We start from the raw sequence: 23,532 nt of genomic DNA on the forward strand, positions 1-23,532 counted from the left end.
TTTATTGCATTCCTCCCTTTTAAGCTTCCCCTCTATTTCATGTCCCTCATTCCAGCGCTGCCTTTCCCTGCTGCAGTCCCCTGATTCCTCTCGCAGCTCAGCACCAGCTCCCCGGTCCCTGGGTTATTGCAGCTCTTCGAGCCACGTGGCGAAACGCTCGCCTCTGAATGCCAGAGGTCGCTCAGAAATGCCTGTCACCAGGCTGGATGCTGTATTAATTGCTAATCTCTCATTTTCTCTATGTGCCCTGCCTGCCTTGTCTCGAGTTCCCTTATTAATCATAAAGCAGGGCAAATCCTGCATTTGATTCCTCCAAGTCTGTGTCTGCCAGCCAAGTCCCTCTCACCCTCCCCGGTGTGGAGGAGAGACAGGACCCAGAGGAGAAACGTTTCGGCTGAGTCGGTGCAACAGAGCTGAAAGCCCCAGCAGCCCTGTTCAGCTGTCAGCAGGAATTACAGACCCTGCAGCACCCACCCGGCTTTCGCTTTGCTCCCACCCCACTGTAAAATGGGAAGCTACAGCGCAGGGCTTAGGTAGGAAGGGATATTTAAAGATTTTAGGGTACAGATTTCCACGTCTTAGCCCTGGGTGTCTTAAATACATGCTCCCTGCTCCTAAGTCTGGGGGCTTATCAGACATTTTCACACCTCCCTGCATTTATTCTTCCTGTTGTCACTGGTCTCATTGTTCTCCTCACTTTTTTCCGCCCTGTATTTCTTCTCCTGTTTCCTCCTTATTCCCCTTTCTCCCCACTTCATCTCTCTCTGATGCCTGAGTTTACCAATAGTGCAGTCCCACAGGGGCTGATCCTGGGCCATCTGAAGTTAGCAGTGAAGCTCCTATCAATCGCAAGGCTCAGGAGCCGTTTGCTCTGAAATCCTTCGGTGTTTCTCGTATTTCAGCACCTCAGTAATACACGCAGACGACAATGTCTGGTGTGGAAACCACACAGGAACAAACACCACCAGTGCCACCCAGAGCATTAGAGGTAGGGTTAAGGTAACAAGATACTGTTTTAATTGTTTCTAATCAGTTCTTAATGGGACCTGAGCATCCAAATAAATCAAGGAAACTCATGAAACCTCATTTGCTACACATCCCCAGTGAGGGCTAAAAGTAGTTTCTGCAAACTTCCTTGCAAGCAGAGTTATGTGACAGTCAGGTGTAAACGGTGTGGGTGAAGACAGTTTTACTGCAGAGGAAAAATGAACAGAAAGCATTTTGGTGCCTCAGATATCAATTTCCCCCCTCCCACCCTATTCCTCTGTTTGCAGAAACAAAGTCATTAGGAATCAGGCAAATAAATACGTATCTATTTTCACACGAGAAAAATGTTCCACTCTCCCCTTTTGCCACCGCTTGGAGCAGAGGCGTCTAACTGACAAGAGCAGATGGGCTTTGTTTGGTTAAATAAAAAAAAAAAAAAAACTTTAGTGGAAAAACCACCAGCTTTCCTGGGACACATAGGTTAAAAGTTTAGAGAGACGGAGCTGCATTTGACACCGAGCAAGGGAAAACGCCAACGCAGTCTCAGCAGAGCCAGTTTCTCCTGGAGAGAAATCTGGAACCCCCGTGCCCCTGGCAAAAAAGGACACGGATTTTAGCACGTGTTTGCCTCATCCTCCTAAAATCCTGCGTGCAATCTGCCACAAGGTTGTGGGGAGGCTTCTTTGGTGAGGAAGAAGTAGGGTGCAAAGAATAATCGTGACTCAAAATAGGGACAGAAACCACCTTCTGAAGGAGAAAAACTTTATTTGAGGGAATCACAATCCTCTAGAGAGATGGGGCTGGAGGGGGAGCTCAGAGGAGGCAGCATACGGGGGAACAGGGCAGAGACTACATGGAAAAAAACTGGAGGGGAAAAGGAGTGGTAGGAGAAAGGGAAAGGAGAGGTAGAAAAGGGAGGTAGAGAAAACCGTGAGGAAAGGTTAAAAAAAAGAACTCCTGTGGGGTGGCACCCAAGAGCAACAGAGGCTAAAGAATATTAGAAGAACATGTTCCTACACTAAGATAAGCCAGAGAAATGAATCCTTATCCGTCCAAAACCAACCCTTTAAAATTCGAGTGAGAGAAGGGTCTCCTTTCAGGGAAACGGGGAATCCTTAATGCTTCCTCCCTCAGCAACTGTAATGCCAGGATGTTCCCAATCTGCTTTGAGGGATGGAAAGATTAAGAATAATAAAAAAATTGCAATAAAATATGTGTGAACGAGGGGGTAATTGTGGACAAATGCAGCATTCAAATTCATTTTTCAGCTCTTTTACACACCATTTCAATCTTATTTTCTGCTTGTTAATGAGATCTTGTTGGTTGGGGTGGGCACGGCTGCCCAGTATCGCTTGGGTAATTGCACATAATTTTCTCTCTACTAGTGATTTGCATCAGATTTTTTTTTTCTAATTCTCTGCTATTTAAATCCCCTTCTCCCTTTCCCCCTCCCCCCCAAATCTCACCCTCTCCTCCCCCTCTTTCTTCCCCTCCCCTTCTTCTGGCCCAGCAAGACTCATTTTGAATGCTTATTATAGGCACAGTGTCTCCAACAACAAAAAAAAAAAAAAAAAAGGGAACCAGACAGAAAGGATCCATGTCACTGAAGGAAGCAGTGCTGTCTCTCTGGAGCCAGACACCACGATGCCTGCTCCCATCTCGCCAGCTAACATCGTGTCCTTCCCAATTGCCAGTTTTCCCAAAAAAGGCTGCAGCTGGCTCTTCTCACGCTTCTGCCAGGACCAGCGTGCTCCTGACAAGGATTCAGATGATCCCTAATCCCAGTCCACTGGGGCTGAGGAGAACATTACCCTGGACAGTGGAAAGAACTGGAGCCCTGGGATGATGTCAGGAAATGTGAAACTGTGCTACGCTTGTGTAGACTAAGAATGTCCCTGAGTTTAGGGTGTAAATTTGCAGGCAGAGCCTGACCTGTGCCTTTAAGGCTCCCTCCAGGAATGGTGATAAACCTGAAATTGTAAAACCTGATTCCAACCTTCCGTCTCCAGCCACAGCCACATTAACTCTCTGTGCTGACTATACTGCCCTTACACTAGGAGTGAACTTGCTCATAGAGCAAAAAATCCACTGAAAGCCCTAAGAAAATTAAAGCAACAAATACGAGATGACGAACAAGTTTCTCTTGGCTCTTAGTGTTTCTGGAGGTGTCTTAATCTTCTGGCGATCCTGTGGGTTTGCTGAAACAGTCAGTGCTCTCAGAAATAACATGCTATGAAAGCACAGGAAGCGCCTGACTCTTAACTATGCCTCAATATATTCTTCAGCTAGACAGTGGCCATTTGCAATAAACTAATGATCTTTTGCTTGTCATCAACCCCTTGCAAGACCCCAGCGTGCTACAGTGAACAATCAGACACATTTGAGGTAATAGGCCAGGAGCTAAAAAGGAAGCAGAAATTTTAGGAGGGGAAGCAGTGGACAAGATCCTTCTAAAAACTCGAAGACATTTTAAGAGGCAGAAGAGATGTACTAGAGAGGAAAGTAGCCCAGAATACAATATGACCCTACTTCTTTGCTGTTTGAAAAGGACCCAGGGAATTGCCCATCATCACAAACAGCAGAGGCTCAGTCAAACGTGGCCCCCACTTTTCTCTTTATGTTGACTTGTAAGGTACTAATCAATTTACTTAATTTCCTTCCACCTCAGCCCACACTGCAGCATACCCCTTTCCTGAAGGACCATCAGGCAAATGCTGATCTGAAATTGTACTGATTTTACCACTACGATGAGCTACTTGTCATAAACCTTACAGCAGCCACAGTGAGAGGCGAGTCCCAGCTAGCAAAGGTCTGAACTTCAGAACAGTTGGATGCAAAGTTTGTTTTGCTGTCAGTGTGAAGCAGGACCTGGCTAAGTGTCTCTTGGTGCCTGGCCTTGCTCTAGTTGGATTTGACAGGTATTCTCAGATAAAAGGGAAACAACTCCTCTGTGGGACGAAAATGAGTTGGAAATGTTTAAAAGGTATTCATGAAATCCCACCCATCTCTGCACACACTTTTTTTTTTACAAGCTACTCTGTTCCAGTGCTGTGAGAAATGGTGAGACAGAAGCTCCAGGGCCAGAAACCACCCACTGGATGACCGCTACCTCTGGTTCTCACCCTTTGTATTTAGCCTTGCTTCAGGCCTGTATCCCTTTGCTAAGTTTTGGCACAGGCATCAGCCAGCCAGGAGGCAGCTACCAGCCACAGCCAGGCCAGCTGAATCTCTGACAGCTGCTGCTAACCCACACGAGCTCTGGGGAGAGGTGGGGACCTCACTGCTGCATGCCCTGGCTCCCTGGTACTGAGCTACTTTCTGCTCATCTGTGACTGCTGCAGCCACCGAGCGCGCCCTGGCAGCTGTGATGTGACTCATCTGGCTGCAGCTGGCCAGCCCGTGACATGCACATTCTCGAACAGGCTACACTCAGAGCAAGATCTCTTTCCTACAAAGGCTGTCCCAGCACGAAGCAATCTGAAATAACTGCTCAGGTTACCCCGAGGTCTCTCACCAAGATCTGGGAAGGAGTAGGGCACGAGGGATCATGCTAGGTAGCAGTTTCATTGTGTGGGACTCTCCTTTGCACAACCGGGACAGTGTTCTTAGGTGAAGTAAAACATCATCATGGGATGAAGTAGCTGAACTTCCCAGCTGACTTCTTGCTCCTCGGCAGACTCAGCTCTGGAATAAAGGCACAATAGCCTCTAAACTGGGGCAACTAGATGTCACTTCTGAGAAGGGCTTTAGAGATCCAGGAGCAGAGCGGGACAAGGCACAAAGCTGTGCATGCTGCAGGCTGGAAAACAAGCAAGAAACGTGGCCATTTCCCATGTGAAGCTTGGGTAGGACTTTCAGCAACGTCTGCCCTTTCTGTCAGGAGGGGGAGGACTGAAGTGCATGTGGGGGGAGCGCACCAAGACTGCAGAGGCCGAACGTAATCCCCTTTTCTCTGTTGTGGGAATGGAAATGCCATGCTTCTCCTCTTGAATTTCAGCTGCCAGCATCGAGCCTGTCTGGTGGATTCTGGCCGGGACACCCAATCCCAGGGTAACTGGATAGTGTGCTGAGCGGCAGCAAATGCTGGGAGCTCTTGACCTGGCAGGCCCCCACCCCCTTGTCAAACTGCAAAGAAATCTCCCTCCTGCTGCTGCTGAAGGATGAAACCAGAGAACTGTCTGTTTGCAGCTCTCAGACAAATTGCCATCATTTGAAGTTCCCATTTTTTTCTACCTCCTGAACACTCTCCTTCCCTGCGGTTGATATTTACCCCTGCAGAGAGCAAACAGATACCACGGATACTTGCTCAGGAGAATGGGAGGGTTGAGGTGCTATGGACTTTACCTGTAATGCTGTGAAACAGCTGAATCATATTTAGACCTCGCAATACTTATACACACCCCACTATATAGATGAGGATACTTCTGTATTTCTCGCATCCCTCCACTAGGAACAGCAGAGAGCTTAGAAAGGCAGGAAGTTGGCAAGATCAGTAAATATAAAGCACTCATAAAATAACCTGGGTTAGCGTTTCCATGCACAAAAGAAATAGAAGAATTTATATGCTGATATCTCGGACCTCGCATGATTAGAAGCATTAGGGAAATGGGAATCTCCCCTTCTTGGGGGTGCAAAGCTCTCTTTTCTTCAGGACCGCAAGATAATGTATCCTCTCTTTCCCATACAAAGGGCTTATTGGCTCAGGACTCTATCTTCCCCTACTCTGAGCCTGGGGGCAGGGTAATTTGGGATAGGGATAAGCACAGAAAAAGCGTTGGTCTGGTCATTTTAATGAGTCTCTGACTTAGCAAGCAGGACTAGTAAGTAGATGATGAACCTACAGAAATGGAAATTGCATGATGGACTAGTGTTTGTGCAGCTTATCACACGGATCTCATCCTTAACTTATTCTTCGGTGCTAAATTGCACTTGTGAAAATCTGAGTTAGTCATGTGCCGTTGACTACCTAACCTGCAGCCTGCCTTTGAATTCCATACCATATGCTCATCTCCCAAGCCTAGCGTTATTAGAAATCCCTTGTCATAAAGATGTCTCCCTATTTCCCCCACAAATTACACTGTTTGAAGCAATATTCAGTCCCGTGCCAGTCACACTTTACATTTTCTATCTTATGACCATTCAAAGCTAGAAGTGGGATTTTTATACCGTTTCAGAGAAGCTGCAAAATTTCCCTCTTTCCATTGACACTCAATGTTTGTTTTCACACTTGAGAGATCACAAGATATTGGACCTTAAAATCTATATACCTCTGTGATGTCCCCATTTATTGGACTCCTCTCTAAACAGTTGTAGCCTTTTCATTTCAGATACCTACCTCATTTCTCCTGTAGTTTCAAATTATTTTGTACTTCCTGTCTTAAATAGTGTTACTGGCCACTCTGAAACAACTGCTACAGGGCACTTCATATGTCTCCATATTTCACAAGTGACCGAGAACAAAAGCAAAACACATTTGGTACCCTTCCAGGACAGCAGACACCACACGAATACAAGTCCTTGCTGTTATTTTTTAGTGTGCTTTGTTGCACTTAAAAGGAAATGTGTATTTAGAAAATAGATTACATCAAGTAAACCAAAGAGAAGATTAAAGGCTCTATCTAATGAGGTGACAAAATATTAGAATTCTTATTCCAGGAGGGTGATAGAGAGCAGATCTAGTGTGGGCTGTATTCTCAGCTGGTGCAAACCCCGACATCTCCGTTGACTTCAGCAGAGCTCACCAGCTGAGAACATAAGTCTGCTCCCATTACATACACATAGCACGAGCTCTGCTCTCTGTACTCTCCAGACCTGCTGATGATGGAAGACTTAACCTCTCTACACTGCTGAGGCTTGTTTCTCTGTCATGTGCAGCACTGAGAAGCCGTGCACGCAACTGGCAGCAATCTGATAAAACCTGGGGACAGGGCCCCTCGGAAGGCAGCTGGGCCAAGCCTTGGCACTCTATTCTGAGCTCAGGCAGGGATTTCAAAATCAAGGGTGTGATACATGGGGAGGCCGTGGATGTTGCCTGATATCCTTAAAACACACACACACACTCCATTTTTTACACCAGCAGATGCACGTGAAACGTATCTTTCCTCCTTTAAAGCTTACCTATACCTCTTATTCTGATCTTGTGGAAAGCATTTAGCAGAACTGATTACATGACAAAACATTTCTCAAAACTAAATCCCTGATCTACAAATCCTTATGTTTTGAGGAAGCTCAGATCCATGGCATTTTCACAACTAGTGGCTTTCCAAGTTTCAGCCAGACTTGGACAAGCTGGCTCCAACTAATCTCTAGATCAGTGGTCCACAAACCATGGCCTACTTCTAAAGAGTCTGCAAAAAGTAACTGACAAAATCAGGCTTGCTGCCATTAGGCTAAAATCTACAAATGAAGGGCCCACACCTACACTGGAATTTTTCTGGAGTGCTGAGAAGACAAAAACCAATGCTCTACGTCCTGCTGTTTGCAATTACAGTGTGCTATCCTGAATACAGGAACTAACAGGATACAAATGCTCTGGCACTATAGTGCTGAGCTCAGGATAGATACTGCCGATAAACAAATTAACTAATTGTTTTAACTAGGCTGCCTCCAAGAATTCCTGACAATAATAATAACTCCCTTGTTAACCATAATTCATTGTGATTGCCTGAAGTCTGCCTTGCTCTCAGAGGATCTGGACCAGCCAAATACTGTCAGCCAAAGAAAGAGAATGGAAGCAGGTCACATACCTGTGGAGAGAGGCCATTGCTAACAGGATTCATGTGGTTGGCAGGAGCTGCAGCATTCATGAAACTGTCTGAGTAGCTGGAGAAGCTGTGTCGGGCCCCATAGGCAGAGCCGGTGTCGGCAGCGGCGGCTGCGGCAAGCCCTCCCTGGTGCATGGTGGATGGCGGCAGGGGCTGGGGTCTGTGCACAGTGCTTCCCCCATCTGCGGAGAGATTGTTCAAAGGTCAACAGTCGTGGGGTGGTACAGCTGGCGCTGCGCAAAGCATGGACTGGTAGTTGGGCTGTCCTGATCTCAGCTTCTGTGTCCTACCATCAGGGTGCTCCGGGTGAACACAAACATGACATGTGACAGCACAAAATGTGCAAACCTGGGATGAAACATCTGAATTTTCTCTTATTTTTCCTCCAGACCAAGGGTGCAAATTCCTTTGTAAAGGCCAAGGCTAAAGCCGGCTAGAATTAGCAATACTCCTAGTTTCATCCAACTAGAAAGGGAAGCCTATACCATGCTCACTTCAGACTGATATGCTCTTCATTTCAAAGCTGAGCAGAGCAACAATCATGAGACACACTGGTGTGGCAGAAAGGACCATGAGACAGTGGGCAGGCCAGATCTGCCTGCTCTCCAGAGGAGAAAGCGGAGTTTCCAATGACTTGAGGCAAAAGCTGGCCTCCCCAGCTAAAGGAAAACCACCTACCTATTACAAGAATCTAAGAGGAATGTCACGAATCAGAAAAGGAAGTGCCAATGGGACGAGGTAGGGCAAGAGGAGAGGAGCAGTGCAGGTGAAGGGGTGCTCACCTTGGGAAATGGTGGTTGTTGGGTAGGTGGAGTCCGGCAGTTGGTACGGGGGCAGAGTTGGCATTCCTGTGGGTGGGAAGCCCCCTGGCAGCAGGTGGTTGAAAGCCGCGAGTTGGTTCGCTCCCGCCTGTTTGCGCCATCTCGCTCTTCGGTTGCTGAACCACACCTGAGACAGGGACAGGAAAAAGTACGCGTGACTCACTTGGAGCAGCTGTCCTACCACGCCTAGATTGGTAATGCATCAGATGGAAAAGCATCCTGAGTTACAGCACTGGCCAAAAACGGGTTCAAGTTGCTGCCTGATATTGACTTTGAGGATGTTGGTCTCTGTTCCTTAGTCTCCTTTCTTTCAAATGACAATACTACTACTGCTCTGTCTCCTGGTTGAAGACACATGCATTTAATATCGTGAAAGATACTGTTAAGAGCATGGGAGGGTGCTACCAGCAGTAGGGTGAGACGAAGAGGAAAAATTTAGCTTGTGTATTCTGAGACAGTCCATATGAAATAGATGCATTGCTACCACCTGGCCATTCTGCCTTGTTATCTGACAACTATGTGAATTATGCTGAAGGATTATGTACCATAATAGCAACACGGCTGCACTGTTAGGAGGGATAAATAGACAGATTAGCATCATGGTTTCTATGTTAGACAAGCTAAATAGATAGAACCAGACCGGAGGGAATACAAGGTTTTCTTAGCTTCTCTGTACTGCAGCAAATCACTGTTGTCTGTATGCTAAGACATGCTCTCCTTGCAAGAGGCACTGCAGTGTGCACTAGCATTGTACTGCAGCCAATTTAAATCTCCATGCATTAAAATAAACTCAGTATTAATGCATGTGCAAAGCCAAGCTCATGTTTCCTACAGTGCTACTTTACTTGTAAGACGCTAGGAGAGATTTTTCTAAATGCATTTGTCTGCCCTGATGTGTTTTATCATGGGCAATCTCCCTTCTGGATAGTGGAAAGGGCTTCTCAAGCTGTCTCTTGGGCTTGGTTTACTTTATTTAATCAGAGAGGCTCTCAGGACCGATCTCTGTTTGGGGTTCAGAAGTATGTGGATAAGCTTTCAAGCCAGATGAGAATGCAGCTGCTGGACTTTGTGAGGCCTAAAGGGCTAGGAAACATGATTAAATTTCACAGCAACAAGAAAAAATGGAGCAAAAATCAAGAGTGTAAGACATTCAGGGGAAAAAAAACCCTCCATCAGGCTTCCAAGCTGCTCAACGTCAGATCAGAAGCTGGGGTTACAAGGGTTTGAGGCACTGCAATCCAAACTGTCCCCACATCTTGTGAACCAAAACAAAACTCTCTTCCCTAAACATAATGGAATCTGAGTCCAATGCTCCTACAAAATCCAAATCTCAAAGTGGGAGTCTTTCTCTGGCCTTTAAATTGAGTCTCTCTGTAAATGCTCACTTCTTAGCTTGCCTTTTCCTTATTGGCACCTGTGGGTATGTATATTCACTCAACAAGGCAACGTGTTTTCATTTAGAGATTCTCATTTAATGGAGTGTTGGCTCCAAGTCCACACGCACTGCAGTGCTGCTGCAAAAACAAGCATATGGTGAGCTTTATGCACAAATTTCTTTGAGGTTCTCTGGATCACAGTCTATTATTGCTCTTTGGACATGTTACTCATCTAACTAGTGTGCTTTAGAAACAGTTTGATTCAGCCCCGCTAATGACAGCTGTGTGTGACCTGCTGGCGATGGCCTTGTCCCGGTCAGTCCTTCAGTTCTTGCTGTTATTTACATCCATGCACAATGAAAACAAACAAAGAAAAAAGCCCAGTTTTCTTTGGAGGAGCTCATCTAAATTAACCCCCCTGAAATGTATACAGTGCTGATGTCAGGTCCTTGGCACCCGATGTGTCTCTTTACAGACCTGTTCCTACTGCACTGTGCTACTGAAGCAGCATAACCTCTTAGCACCTTCCAAAAGCGTGACAGAAATAGGTCAGCTTACATCCGATCTGCATTGATCAACAGAGTCCATGCAGGTCAGAATCTCTGTGTTCATTTTTGGCACCATAAGTCGCTAGCAAAATCTAGGACAGAGTTAGGGAGAGAAAAATGAATGAACATCAAGGTCTGTAGCACTTTATAACATTTTTACACAGCCCAACCCATGACACAATTGCTAGGAGCAGTGAGCAGCACAAATAAATAACCTTTCGTTTGCCCTGCTCATAAAAAGCGAATGGTCCTGTCCTTTTCTCACACGTGCAGGTATTTGTTAATTCATGCACATTAAGGATACACTACGTGGCTCCTCCTCTCATATCATGTGCTTTCACTTGCACAGTTAAGGACATAAAAACTTGCCAAATATTTCTGTTAACTAGAACACCAGGAGATATATGTACCTTCTCTCTTCACAGAAAAGGCCCTGGCCTGTGTCTGGAAGAGCTCCCACTCCAACAAAGATCTCAGTGCTGAGGACAGCATCAAAAATTCAAATAACCAAGGAGAATACATAACCAAACAGCTATGAATCCAGGAACTGGGAGGAAAGAGAAGATGAAGTCCGAGAAAGTAAAAGCCATTCTGGTGATTTCTGACTCTTTCCCGACATCAGAAAGGGTGGGAAAGTTCCTTTTTATAACCAAGAGCCAGATGTTGGCAAATCCACTGGGGATTAGAAGTTCAGAAGAAACATGTGGAGTGAGAAGGTCTAGTATAGGACGGGGTTCTCCAACAACATCTCCACGCGTACTCTGGTTTCCCTGTGGTGGTTTGTCAGTCGGCTTGGCTAACATATGATCAAAACACAACTTCGGAGAGATTTGCACTGTATTACATTACACCACATGAGGTTAGCGCTGCCCATGCACCAACACACGTATTTGCATAGAGTTAAAATTCACACCTGTGTGTATGACTCTTCCCATCTTGCTTCTTCACATTCACTTGAGGGTGCAGAGCTGCTTTATTTATTTTATTTTATTTTATTTGTTTTGTTTTGTTATTTTTTTATTTTTATTTTATTTATTTTTATTTTATTTTATTTATTTTTAAGGGAGATAAAAGGATGCACTGGATCCTTTTACAACCAGGTCGTGTTGACCAGAAAGGCCGCTGCAGGGGCCATTCTTGGGGTGCCCTCCAAACTTCAGTCTGCAACACACAAGGGCATGGGAAGAAAGGAGGGAATGCTATTTGGGATGGCATTGGACTACAACCAGAGAAAAAGTCAGTTCCTAATTAAACTATGGGCTCCTTATATGACTTCAGGAAAGCTTTGCTTTTCCAATTTGAAGTCAGTGGAAATATTACTGCATTCAATTAATTTTGGTCCTTACACAGCCCATGCATCAGGTTACAAATTCTACAGTGAGGATAAAACCCACGTTTTCTCACATTTTAATTTATTCCAAGAATCAACCACCTGAGTCGGAGGCTCTCATTAACTGCCGGTATGCACCACACCCAGCACAGTGAGATCTGTGTCTCAGATGGAGCATCACAGCAAAAGGAATAATAAACAATAACGATAGTAAATACATTTGCAACCAAATGTGATTCACAACTACATGCTGCAGTGCACTGCTTCCAAACAGAGCCTGGCTGGAGAACGCAGCCCCAAATACACTGAAACCTTCCACAAAGAAGTTGATAGGATTTATCTTCCCGTGCAGGGGAAGGGACATTTCATGGCCCAAACAGGTTGATTCTGCCCCTTACTTATAACCCACAGAAAAAAAAAGCAGATACATTCCAGCTAATGACGTTAGCAATTCTTTCCCTTCCCCCGCCTTAAAGGTGGCTCAGGCCTTTATGCTTATAAATCATTTTATTGGTAGTTAAAATATAGAGGCTAAAGCATCTAACTGTAATGCGAGGCGCACTTCAAAGGGAACCTGCTTTCATTTCACAACAGTTAAGGTTTTATCAGCCACTAAAGATTCCCCCTGCCAGAGGATACTGTTACACCATGTTAAGCCCAGGGTGAAGGCTACGTCTGCTAAAACCAGACTGGTGGGAAGAAGATGGGAAGGGGAAGAAGTTTTGAAGCTGCTGGTCTGCCTGTGGAGATGTTGTTCGAGAGGCTGCTGGGGCAGAATTGCACAATTACGGTTGGATGGTGGGACCAAAGCAGCCGGCACTTGCAAAAAGGGCTGTGCGAAGAACCCAACAGCAGAAAAACTGGCACCGCAGAAACCTGCTGCTTCTTAACAAGACAAGTTCTTCGCAATCATTTCTCTGTGCATAGCAAAGAGATCTCGTGCTGTTTAAATATGCTGCTTGCCAAAGGTATGGCAGTATAATACAGGTCACTGAAGGCAACACTTCATACCTGCTAGAGATATTTGGGGCTTTTGTCCCTGTGAACTGGCTTCCAAAGAATGCATTATATAGACAGGAGATGTGTTACATCCACTGCTCAGCTCTACTGAAGGCAAGTGCATAGACACAGAAGCGCCTGCATGGAAAACAAGCTGGGATTACGTCCTAGCAGGTTCTTCACGTTCCAGCCATGCCCAGGGCCCAGACAAGACCTGGGTTGCTCACCGTGCCATGTGCTACGCTGGCACAGCAAGCCAGCAGGCTGCTACAAGGGCCGTGATTGCCAGCTACGCGCTGCAGAACATCACTCAGTCATACCTGCACCATCCCCTTCCCAGACGGGAGAGGGAGGCACGGAAAGACTACGAAACCTCTTCAATTCATCATCTGCCTTGCAGAACCAGCTGAAGAGCACATCCTCCCAGTCAGAGTGGGTTTGGGGCAAAGGTTAGCACTGGTTCTTATTTAACATGAACACTTGCACCCAACCCTGCCAAGGGCTGGCCCGAGATGTTCCAGCCACTTGTTCTCAACCAGCAGAACAGTGGAGAAGGGCTGCAGAGACAGCTGCCTGCCAGGATGGGGCTGGACTGAATTATCCCTGCAGCCGCTGAGATATGGGTCAGCTCCCACAATTTGTCAGACAAGGAGAGGAAAGGAAGGTCAAAAAGAGCCTCCTGTGGGAAAGAAAGCCTGTTGTGTTCCTGCTCAGCCTAATCAGGACTTGATGTTGGAGAAAGATGGATGGGATAAATGAGCTCATAAATGGAAACAGGGATGGAAAAGCCAAGCCGTGCCCTTGCTCTCCAGCAGAATGGAAGGGATGCAACATGTGTTTGCTTTCACAGGCCCAAGAGGCTGCAGAAACCAGGTGGAAAAGAATCATCCATCCCAAGCAAGCACACAAACTCCACCAGAATCTGATGAGGTCCCTCCCCAGGTTGCATGGGGGAGGCTGTGCCAGATCAGGTTCTCCCCTGCAGCAGGGCAGGTCCCTGCAATGCCTCCTCACCTTGTCCACACTATCATAAATGCTGCAGACCCTGGGCTTTCCAGGCGGCTGATGCAGTAGGCTTTCAGAGAGAGGAGCTCTAGCAGCAGCACTGATGAGAGACCCGAGGTAGTTACAGCTCCATCCTAATGTCTTCCCAGGCTGGGAGGGCCAAGACATTACAGTGAGATGGGGTCCTGCAAGGCCCTACAGCAGTTTAGTGATGCCAGGTGCTAAGGGGTGCAAAAAACAGACATCAGGGACATACGAGCATCATCAAGGCTATTGAGATAATTCCTTACAAAACAAGAAAAAAGCCCCTAGCAGTGCACAGATTTTAGGCACGCAGATTTTTATCTGTGCGTGTAAGGATACAGCAGTATCTGGTGACACTTTGGCTCAGTGCCCAAAACACTGAGCCTCTGTCACTTGTGGGTGATACGGTTAAGATAAATATTAAACAAGGTTAGTGGAGCAGAACAAATGATTCTTCACAAATGAGATTATCCAATGAATTTAGCCTATATTTCTCCTGGCATACCCCTGTTCCTGAAGGTGTTAGCTATTTATAACGTTCTTTTGAAGAGTTTGAACAGTTTCTGGTAAGTGCATTTTTTTTGCAAACTGCTTTTTATTAAACAAACCATTGCTGGCAGTGAAATATTTCATTACGGCACAAGTTACTTTACTCTTGAGATATTATTTATAGCCTTTGAGTAGTTATCAATGAATTAGTTGTGACATAAACACTTCCTCAACCAAACAGCCATCTCAACCTTTAAATGATCATCACAGCACGAACCCCTTGTAACTGCTAATAGATTACATCCTCCAGACATGGAAACCGGAGGCAGAAAAAATGCAGCAGGTCCGTCTGTCCACTTCTGTGCTGAGACATCCTGTCTAAGCCCACGTTTGAACTCATGGCTTCACATCTCCAAACCCAGCGCTGCCCAGCGATACAGCTTTACCGTTTACTGTTATGAGGGAGTTCATACTTATAAATATATATATATATGTATAATTGAATGAAATAACTATTGGATTCTGAATGACTGTTTGCTGATGCTATTGCATTTTCCAGATCTATTTTTTACATACTGTGCTTCTCAGTGATTACTTCAAGTTGTAAGAGAAAAGTCTGTTAAATGAATACAATGAGAAATAAAACCTCTGTTTTATTTATCTGCTTATCTTTATAAACTCTGTGTCTGAGGGTGAATGGGACTTGTGGAAGCCTGAAGACATCTGGATGACTTCAGTGCTGCCATAAAGCAGCTGCAAGACTGCACATTTTATGAAGTGCTCTCTCTGCACTTGCTCACTTGCTTCTTAGATGGCCCAGTTTTAATGGTGTTAGAGTTGCATTTAAACATTTCAGAATGGGCTTTGATGTTCACACCTCACTGAGGTGAATGAGATGTTGGGGAGTAGATTTCCTGCTGCTGTTGTTTGTCTGGATATAGACTGGGCTTTAGCAGCAAAGCAGCAGCACACTGAGTTACACTATCAAGATTTTCTTCGCAAAAGAAAAAGCTATGAGCCTTGAAAATAGCTTAAACACTATGAGAAGGGGCTCAGAGCTTAACAAACCCTTGCAATGCCTACCCCTGATTATTATAAACATTCTCCATTATTGACCAAGCTGAATCTATTGCAGTGGTGCCCCAGTAAACAGAAAGCCTCCTTTGCTGGGGAGGTTGAGAACAGCCTGAGCGCCGTGCGTGCTGCTCACGTGCTCGCTTCACCTGGCACACACTAGGCAGCAGCTCTGCTGGCATCAGAGCTTCAGCGCAGGGCAGATGAACAAAGCGTGTGAGAACCACTTTGGTCCACCTTTGTTGAACTGGAAATTTTGGGATAAAGGTTCTCCTCATAAAACCTCTCAGAGGCCCTGTTTGTTTTTAATACAATGGGACAGACACTCTGCTGCTATAAATCAGTGCAACTTCACTGACTTCCATTTAGACCAGCTGAGTGCGCAGCGTTACACACAACGGTTTCATCCAAGGCACTGGGACCTAGTTCATTGCTTTGGCCTCTGGGCCCTCTTGCCTTTGTAAGAAAAGTAAATCGTTACCACATTGTTTAGGCGATCCCCTTTTCAGCCTGTGACCGTGAGGGTGGCAGTTCTGCTCCTTGGTCCAAAGCGGACCAAGAAAAGCAGAATAGGACAAACAAGCAAAACCCAGAACTGACTTGTCTGAATCTCAACACCAGAATTCGTGATTTTTCCTAAAACCCACTTTTTACTGTATCGAATGGATTCCTCCATCTGCAGAAGCCAGCAAGCTCAGAGGAGCACTTTCTGACATAAAGTACTCCAGTTGTTTCCTACAGATTCCCTGCCCCACATATACAAACCAAGATGGTCTGGTCAAATTGTGCAGCAAGTCCTGAAGTTTGTAGTCATTCCTGTTGATTTCAGGCAATGTTTTGCTAGAAGGACTACAGGATTAAGTTTATCATCTTCATCTTCAGTAAATTTCATGCTTAATGAAATAATGCTGACTCTCTCCAGCAAGATGCCCTTAAGGCTGACAGAGCTGGGACTTTGTCCCCCATGAATGGGACATTTCTATTTCCAAGGGTGCTGGTTACTGTAATTCTCCTACAAATATCAAAAGTGCTGTTTCTTTTCTAAGGAAGCCCACAGATACGGGCAAAGGATGTGATCACAATTTCAAGAGATCACCTCTGGCTTTAACAAAATTTAGGTCAAAAAGGACTTGCCACTGCAGTTTGGATATCTGAAAATTTATTTTACAGTTTGTTTTAAATTATTTTTTTCTGTAGCAAGTAGATGGATTGAGGGCTTATTTGGAGGATATTAGCTGGGGCAAGTGTGCCGTTGGTTACTCAGCAATCCAATTGCATTTCTGTTTATAATTCAGGCTGGAGGGAAGTGAAAGAACAGCAGCAACACTGTGAGACATCCAGCACCGATTCGCTAAGCGAATGAAAACTTACAAGATGGGTTGTACGGGGCTGGGTACCAACCTCTCCCTCTCGTCATCAGCATCCTTCTGGAGCAGGATCTCCCTTAGACGCAAGAGGGAAGCATCCAGACCCCCCCCGCCATCTCAGCAGCGTCCGGCCCTTGCTGGCTTCACCTTGTGGAGCCGCTTCCTTTCAGCTGCCTGGAACAGCACGCTGCCCTCACCCTGACCTCCCTCGGGAGCTGGATGCCGCTTGGCACCGCGCCGCGGGGCTCTCACCGTGCCTGGCCACACGCACCGGCGGCACTGCTGCGGTTCTCGCGGGCCAGCCGCCGCAGCGCCAGGGGCTGTTCCCGCGGCAGGCCATCTATCCGGGCGCTCTGGGGCGCGAGAGTGCGGTTGGCCCCACGCCGTGGAAAAGGAGAGTGCCAAGCTAGGCCCTGCCAACGAGAGCTCCAGCTCCCAGCTCCTCCGCACGGCCTCTCAGTGCCCCAGCTGCTGCCAAAAAAACACGGGGCAGCTGTTGTGTCATAACCTCATCGCAGCTCTCTTCACAAGAAATGTAAACGAGCCGGACCCTCAGGAAGAAAGAAAACATTCCCAGCCGACCTTTAAGGGAGGGGGACTGCCTCGGAAGAGCCAGTTTGGACACTTCTCAAAGAGTCTGGGAATCCAAACACCAGGCAAACAGCATTAGGCCCCGGCAGCTTTTCATGACTCCAGCTTATGCTCAGAGCTAGGGGGAGCCTGGCTGTCACCACACCACCCTTCCACACGACGCCTTCGTAAAGCACCATCTCGAGGGCAGGCCTCTGACCGCAGGGACAGCTGGTGAAAGCACAGGGCAGAGAGAGTCGAGAAGTTCCCACGAAATCCACGTATTTTCTGCATAGACCGCAGAGAGCTGCCGGGAAATGGGGGAATGGTGGCTTGAGCTTCTTCACACTGAGAACAGAATTGCTTTGTGAAAAAATTTCAAGCAAAATGGAATGGAATTTCTTTTCTGGGGCTCCATTTGGCATGTCTGAGCCGCTGCAGCACGATCTAGAATATGGCTGTTTACTACAGTTTGAAACTGTGTCATAAAATACATATTATGTGAGTAGCCTAGAAATGCACCGAGATTTCAGAGACAGAATTGCTCTGAGCCTTTTTATTAAATGAAACATCCATTTTCTCCCAGGCAGAAATCACAATGGTATCCATCATAAAAATGATCAATAAAGCATTGGGTTGCGACTCCTGCTCTCCAGTTTAATTTTGTTATTGTAATAACGGTTTCTCAGTGCATGGAATTTCCTGGGAATTAATAACAGACATCAGCATCACAAGGCAGCCACCCCTTCTCACCTTTGATTTAATTCCAGAAAGCCCCCACTGCCCAGACCATAGGAACTAGAATTAACATACTTGCTTGCAGTATGCACGCTTGTACCCAGCTGCCTGTGGTAGGACCATCTGAATCACGCTGAGAAGCCGCCATCTATTTTTTTGGGAACAATTTTGGTGGGTTTCTAGGAAAGCATTTTGAGGTAACATTTTGGAGCCTGTCGTGTCTGAGTCATTACAGCACTAGGGTGAAGGGAGAGAGGCTGTTTGGGTGGGAACCTATGCACTGAGGTCTATTTGTGAAAAACATTTCCAGCATACACTTTTCCAAACGACTTGGGGTTGTGGGGCTGGCCTGGGGACAATTTGGGCACACGTTCTCCTTTGTTTTACCTTATATTCTTTTTGTTGATAGCGTTCAAACATCGAACTGAAATAAGCACCGATGTTTGTTTGTAACTAGCCTTCAAATTACAACACATTTGGCCAAACAGATCCACAAATGGGATCATCTAAGAGAAGGATTAGGTTCAACTCTCTAGCCCTATGACTGATGTACCTGGTGTCTCTTCTGACACTGACACCAGTGTTGCCTCGAGAAGTCATTTCCACACTTAAATACGAATTTCTGACAAAACTATTTTCCTACTGAAAAATGCTGTACTGACAAAGCTGAAACCATTTGTGAGAAATGGGTTGTTCTGAAAAATGTCCATTCTCTAGAAATGCCAGTGAGAAGAAGTTCAAAATTATCAGAGAATCCCATTAAGGTTGTTTTTTCCATATAAGAACTTTGACATTGTCAGCTTTGTAGTTGCAAAAAACAGTATAAAAACCCAGAATACACTGCAGATCAAAATCAAAGCTTCCATTAAATTCACTAAGTGAAATGCTTAGCTGTTAGACTTAATTTTAAAATCCATGAACACTTGAATTCAGCAACTTGTTTTCTGGAAGGGTTGAAATGGGACCATGCAGATGGGCAGGAATTTGTTCAGTACTGGACAATTTGTGTGGCCACATGAGTCAAGACATTGCCTTGCACAAAAACAAGTCAGTGGGAATTTCCACTGGTGGCCTCGCTCAGCACAGATCTGGCACCGTAATCCTGGTTTTGCTGAAATCCATGGCAGTCTGCGCTGTGTTTGGGATTAACCTTTTAATGTCTCACACCTTACGGTGTGTTGAAGCCTGAACACTGGAATCCTGCATCTAACCCACACAGACACTGCCGTGACCCTGCTAAAATATTGCTCACCCTCCCGTGATCTTCCTAGCAGATGAGAAATTGGAGCTTGGAAGTGCTCCCCCTCCACCTCTTCTTGTTGTTCAGCTTGTGGATTTTATTAGCTGTCAACGTGTCAAACTTCCACTTAGCTAGACAGCTGCATGACTGGCCGGACTCTAAGGCCTGCCAATAAAGTTTAACAGAGCTATCAGCTTTTCATGTGGAGGAGATTACAGTACGTGAACACTCAGGTATCAGAGAGAATGAATGAGACCTAGGCAGGTTCATCTTTCATGTGGTAAAGCAGAGAGTTGAGGAGGAGAAAGCAGCAAGGAGAATGCATGCACGGGCCTTCTTGTTTTTGTTGAGTGCTGGAACAGTAGTTAGCTCAGTGGGATCGAAGTGCTTTCTAATTGTACACGATACAATTAGAAAGCTGGGTAGCAACATCTGAGCTCTGCTTCAGAGATGGGTTTGATCGAGGGACATGGCTGCACAGCAGACAGGAGGCACAGTTCCGGAAGATGGATGAGGAATGAACAAGCACCAAGGAGCAGTGAGGGCTACTCTCAAGTCCCTATTGTGACCACGGGTCACCAAATACTTTTCATACGTCCACCTCCCATATTATATGCTAACACGATAAGCTTCTGCAGACAAAGTCTTTCTCTGGGTAGAGGTTAGCATGGCCCTTAACACCCAGAAACCCTGATCTCAGCCAGACCTACTGTTATTGCAGCTATCTTTAATCCAAAAGTGCACCTCTTGGCCTTAGAAACTCTTCTGAGACAGGAGTAAGACTATAAGGTGGTAGAAGGTATCCTGCTGGATGGTGCATGTGAGTGCGTTTGTGTGTGTGTGGCTTTTTTTCCCCTCCACAAAAACTTGATTGACTAATGTTTGTAGGTCCCGAGAGCCAGTAAAAGATCTGCTCTGATATCCAGAAAATTTTACAAGGGGCGGCAGGCTTAAAAGTGGTGGGAAGAAGCTGAGCCTGCCAGGATGTCAGAATGAGAAAGCCATCAGGAATGTGCCTCGGAGAACAGCTGCTTGTGGAGCCCTGGCAGAAACCTCCATGCAAGCTGCCTGGGAGCAAGTAGGGGGATTCAGAGATCACAGCTTGAGACGAGGGAAAGGTTCTCATTTATTTATTTAGCTTTCCCTTTCTCTGCTTTCACCTCCCTCCCTTCTCCCAGTCTTGTCACGGTGAGGCCAGAACCCCTTGGAAAAAGAGAGAACCTGCCTCTGGTTTTTGCTCTCCCTGGCACTTCAAGGCTCTTCCCATCCTCCCTAGCATGTCCCCATCACAGCTCACACAATGCAGGTTTTCTCTTACCCCATGACGAGGTGTTACCTGAACTCTGCTCTTTCTTGAAATGCCTTTTTTTTCTTTTTGAAACTCCACTAACAACTTAATGTCCATCTACACAAGCAAGAGCAATTAGGAGTGGAATATGAAAAACAAAAACGGGGAAATCCACACATTTCAACATTTACTAGCTTAATTCCCTAAATTAGCCACTTTTCCCAGTCTCCATCTAACTATGGTCCTGCATGTCTAGCAAATTAACACTATTGCTGTTGAGTACTCTGACAAGGCCTTTTGACTAAGATCAAAACTGGAAACAGCTTAAAGCTCACCAGATTTCCTTTCTGGTGCCTTTATAAGGCAGACCACGAGGGATGATGGATTCAGGTAAACCCAGCACCTCCCAAGAGGAAGCTGGAGGGACGTAAGGATGTATCTGCTGCAGTTCTGTGACTGGCTTAACACTGGGAAAAGTCCTTAGCCAGGGAGCATCCCAGGTGTGTGGGAGAAACGTCCATGCCCAGACAGCTCAGGGAAAAGTTTCAGCAGAAACTTTTGGCACTTTTGGCTTCTGAGCAATCACATCAAGCTCATTATCGTGAGAACCACAGAACAACAACAACAAAAAAGCCTGTTTTGTTCTGGAGGAGCAGGTTAATTGTCTGTGTCCTCGCCACAAACCTGGAGTACTTTCCCTCCTCTCTCGGCCCGCAATTCAACTGTTGGCTGTGTGTGCAGAGAGCCCTGTGCTTAGCCTGAAACCTAATCACACCAGCCACACGGAGGACGGACTGCTGGGGTCTCCATTTCACTTCTTTAACCCAGCACAATATCCCCAATCCCTCCCCCTTTCCTTCGCTTTCCCCAAGGGACTCTATTATACCCCCCGATCTGTTCACACTCCTTATCCCTCTGCATGTTTGCACACACTGCTGACCCAGCCTTTATCTGGAAGACATAAGGGTCTCTGTGTGGAGTTCCCACAAGGGCTATTAATCGTGTAGATGTCAGCGTCCCCTGGCTCCAAACCCTCCCTTACTTCTCCTCCCCTCTTCTTCCCTCCCCCCGCCCGTTTTGTACTCTCTGGAGATCAGGGGGGGAAAAAAGTTTTATGAAAATTCACACACACAACTTGCAAACTTTGCAAAATATGATCTGCTCCCCTGGGCAAGGTTGGTAAATGGTGTGATTTCTCCTAAAACACCAAATACAAACATACACGCATGCTGCTTCCTCCTAGGCAAATGGAGGAATTTCCCCACACAGAAAACAGAGAGCTGAACGCCTTGCCAAGTTAGGGAAAGTTTGGCTCCTAGTCCCAACCTGGATGGAGATCCTCCAGCTGGTACCTCTGCAACAGGCCAAATACAAATGGCATATCTGCAAATTCATGGGAACGTGGGAATCTACAGAACTGGATTTTTGCCTCAGATTCTTACGAATGGGGCTCCAGGGAAGAGGTACAGCCAAATTACCACCTTTCAGCACCCTCCTCCCCAGTGCTACCACCTCCTTCCCCACGGTAGGCAAGAAGCTCTGCCACCAGGCTGACTCGCCATGCGCCGGTTCTCGTTCTTACCTGAACTCGGGCCTCAGTGAGCTTGGTTCTCTGAGCGAGCTCCTCCCGTGTGTAGATGTCTGGGTAGTGGGTCCTCTCGAAGGCCTTCTCCAGCTCCTCCAGCTGCTCAGCGGTGAAAGTGGTTCGGCTGCGGCGCTGCTTGCGCTTCAAAGGCAGGTCTGGTTCAGATTCAACATCAGAGCCTTCATCCAGCCTGTTACCTGGGTAGGAAAGAAATAAGAAATTATGTTTGCATGGGTAAAAAGCAATAGGGAGAAAGGCTGTTGAAACAGTTAGGCATCGCAGTAATCTGAGTTCGGTAATGAAGGTGTCCATCAAAACAAATTATCTGTCCATGTGCAATATAGCTATCAGCTTTCTACTGCTACTGTACTTTCCTTCTACTATTTTTTCCCCACATTGTAAAAGACGATCTAACAAAATAAGATTTGTTTGCATGAATGGAATGGCTCAAAGTCCACAGTGGTTACAGTGAAAGAGCTTCCAGTTGTTGACTTATGTTATTTCAATAAATTTCCATTTTTAGTTTGGAGTGACTGTTTTTAAGAGTTGCATATTTTACATTGAACATATGTAGAAACTGAAATGAGTGCACAAAGATTTCAACACGTGATGCTTTGGCTTCTGCAGCTATTTTTCTCTTGTGTTTTTTTCAAGTATTAGTGTTTGATATTTCAAGTTTTTAAAGCACCTTGGGAAGAAAAGGAGAAATAGTAGGAATTTTGCATTTGGGAAAAATATTTCTTGCTCCCCTTCACATCTGGGTTGCCCACAGGACACAGTTCTTCTTCTTCTCTTACTTTGCAAATTTCAGTTGGCATTTTATAGAAGGTCAGACTCTGTGAGCATTAAGGTGGACAAAAGTCCTCCACCAAGTTCTATTTGCTCACCCATTTCCTCCGCCTTCCCTTGCCCTGGATCTCTGCCCTTCCCTTCTCCCTACCTTGAGCCCCAGGCCACACCTGTCCCCTCCTCAGGCCCTTTGCTTTTCTCTCTCCTCCATAGCCAGCAGATGATGCCAGCTCTTGTCTGAGCAAAATTAAGCAGGGCTTGCTGACAGTAAGTGCTGTTTGCAGGGTGCAGAAGGTGCTATCAAACAATAAACCCAAGGGGAGCTGGAATAAGCCCAGTTCTGTTCCTTTTGTTATCCAGGGGTAAAGCAGAAGGCACGATGTTGATTTACACCAAGGCCAGGCCCATGGATTTTAGATGGGACACACTGAGAACGGCATTAGCTGCGTCCCCGGTGTTTGCGAGAAGCCTCTCATGGGACAAAGCTGCAGTTTTCAGAAATCCGTGAAAAAAATCTGCAGAAATCTGTGCCCGAGGC

The 23,532-nt window shown here is 46.1% G+C and overlaps 1 protein-coding gene across 1 annotated transcript in view; it reads right to left on the reverse strand.

Moving 5' to 3' along the window:
- The window catches only part of PAX7 (paired box 7), a gene marked incomplete at its 5' end in the record, with an annotated part of 64,682 nt that overhangs the window by 33,797 nt on the left and 7,353 nt on the right, over window positions 1–23,532 (reverse strand). Inside the window, 3 exons of the mRNA XM_083802434.1 lie at window positions 7,734–7,933; window positions 8,534–8,699; window positions 22,203–22,402. Coding sequence (XP_083658560.1) covers window positions 7,734–7,933; window positions 8,534–8,699; window positions 22,203–22,402 — 566 coding nt within the window. The remainder of the gene's footprint in view (window positions 1–7,733; window positions 7,934–8,533; window positions 8,700–22,202; window positions 22,403–23,532) is intronic.

The sequence above is a fragment of the Anser anser genome (assembly GCF_964211835.1).
Source record: "Anser anser genome assembly, chromosome: 17".
Taxonomy (NCBI): domain Eukaryota; kingdom Metazoa; phylum Chordata; class Aves; order Anseriformes; family Anatidae; genus Anser; species Anser anser.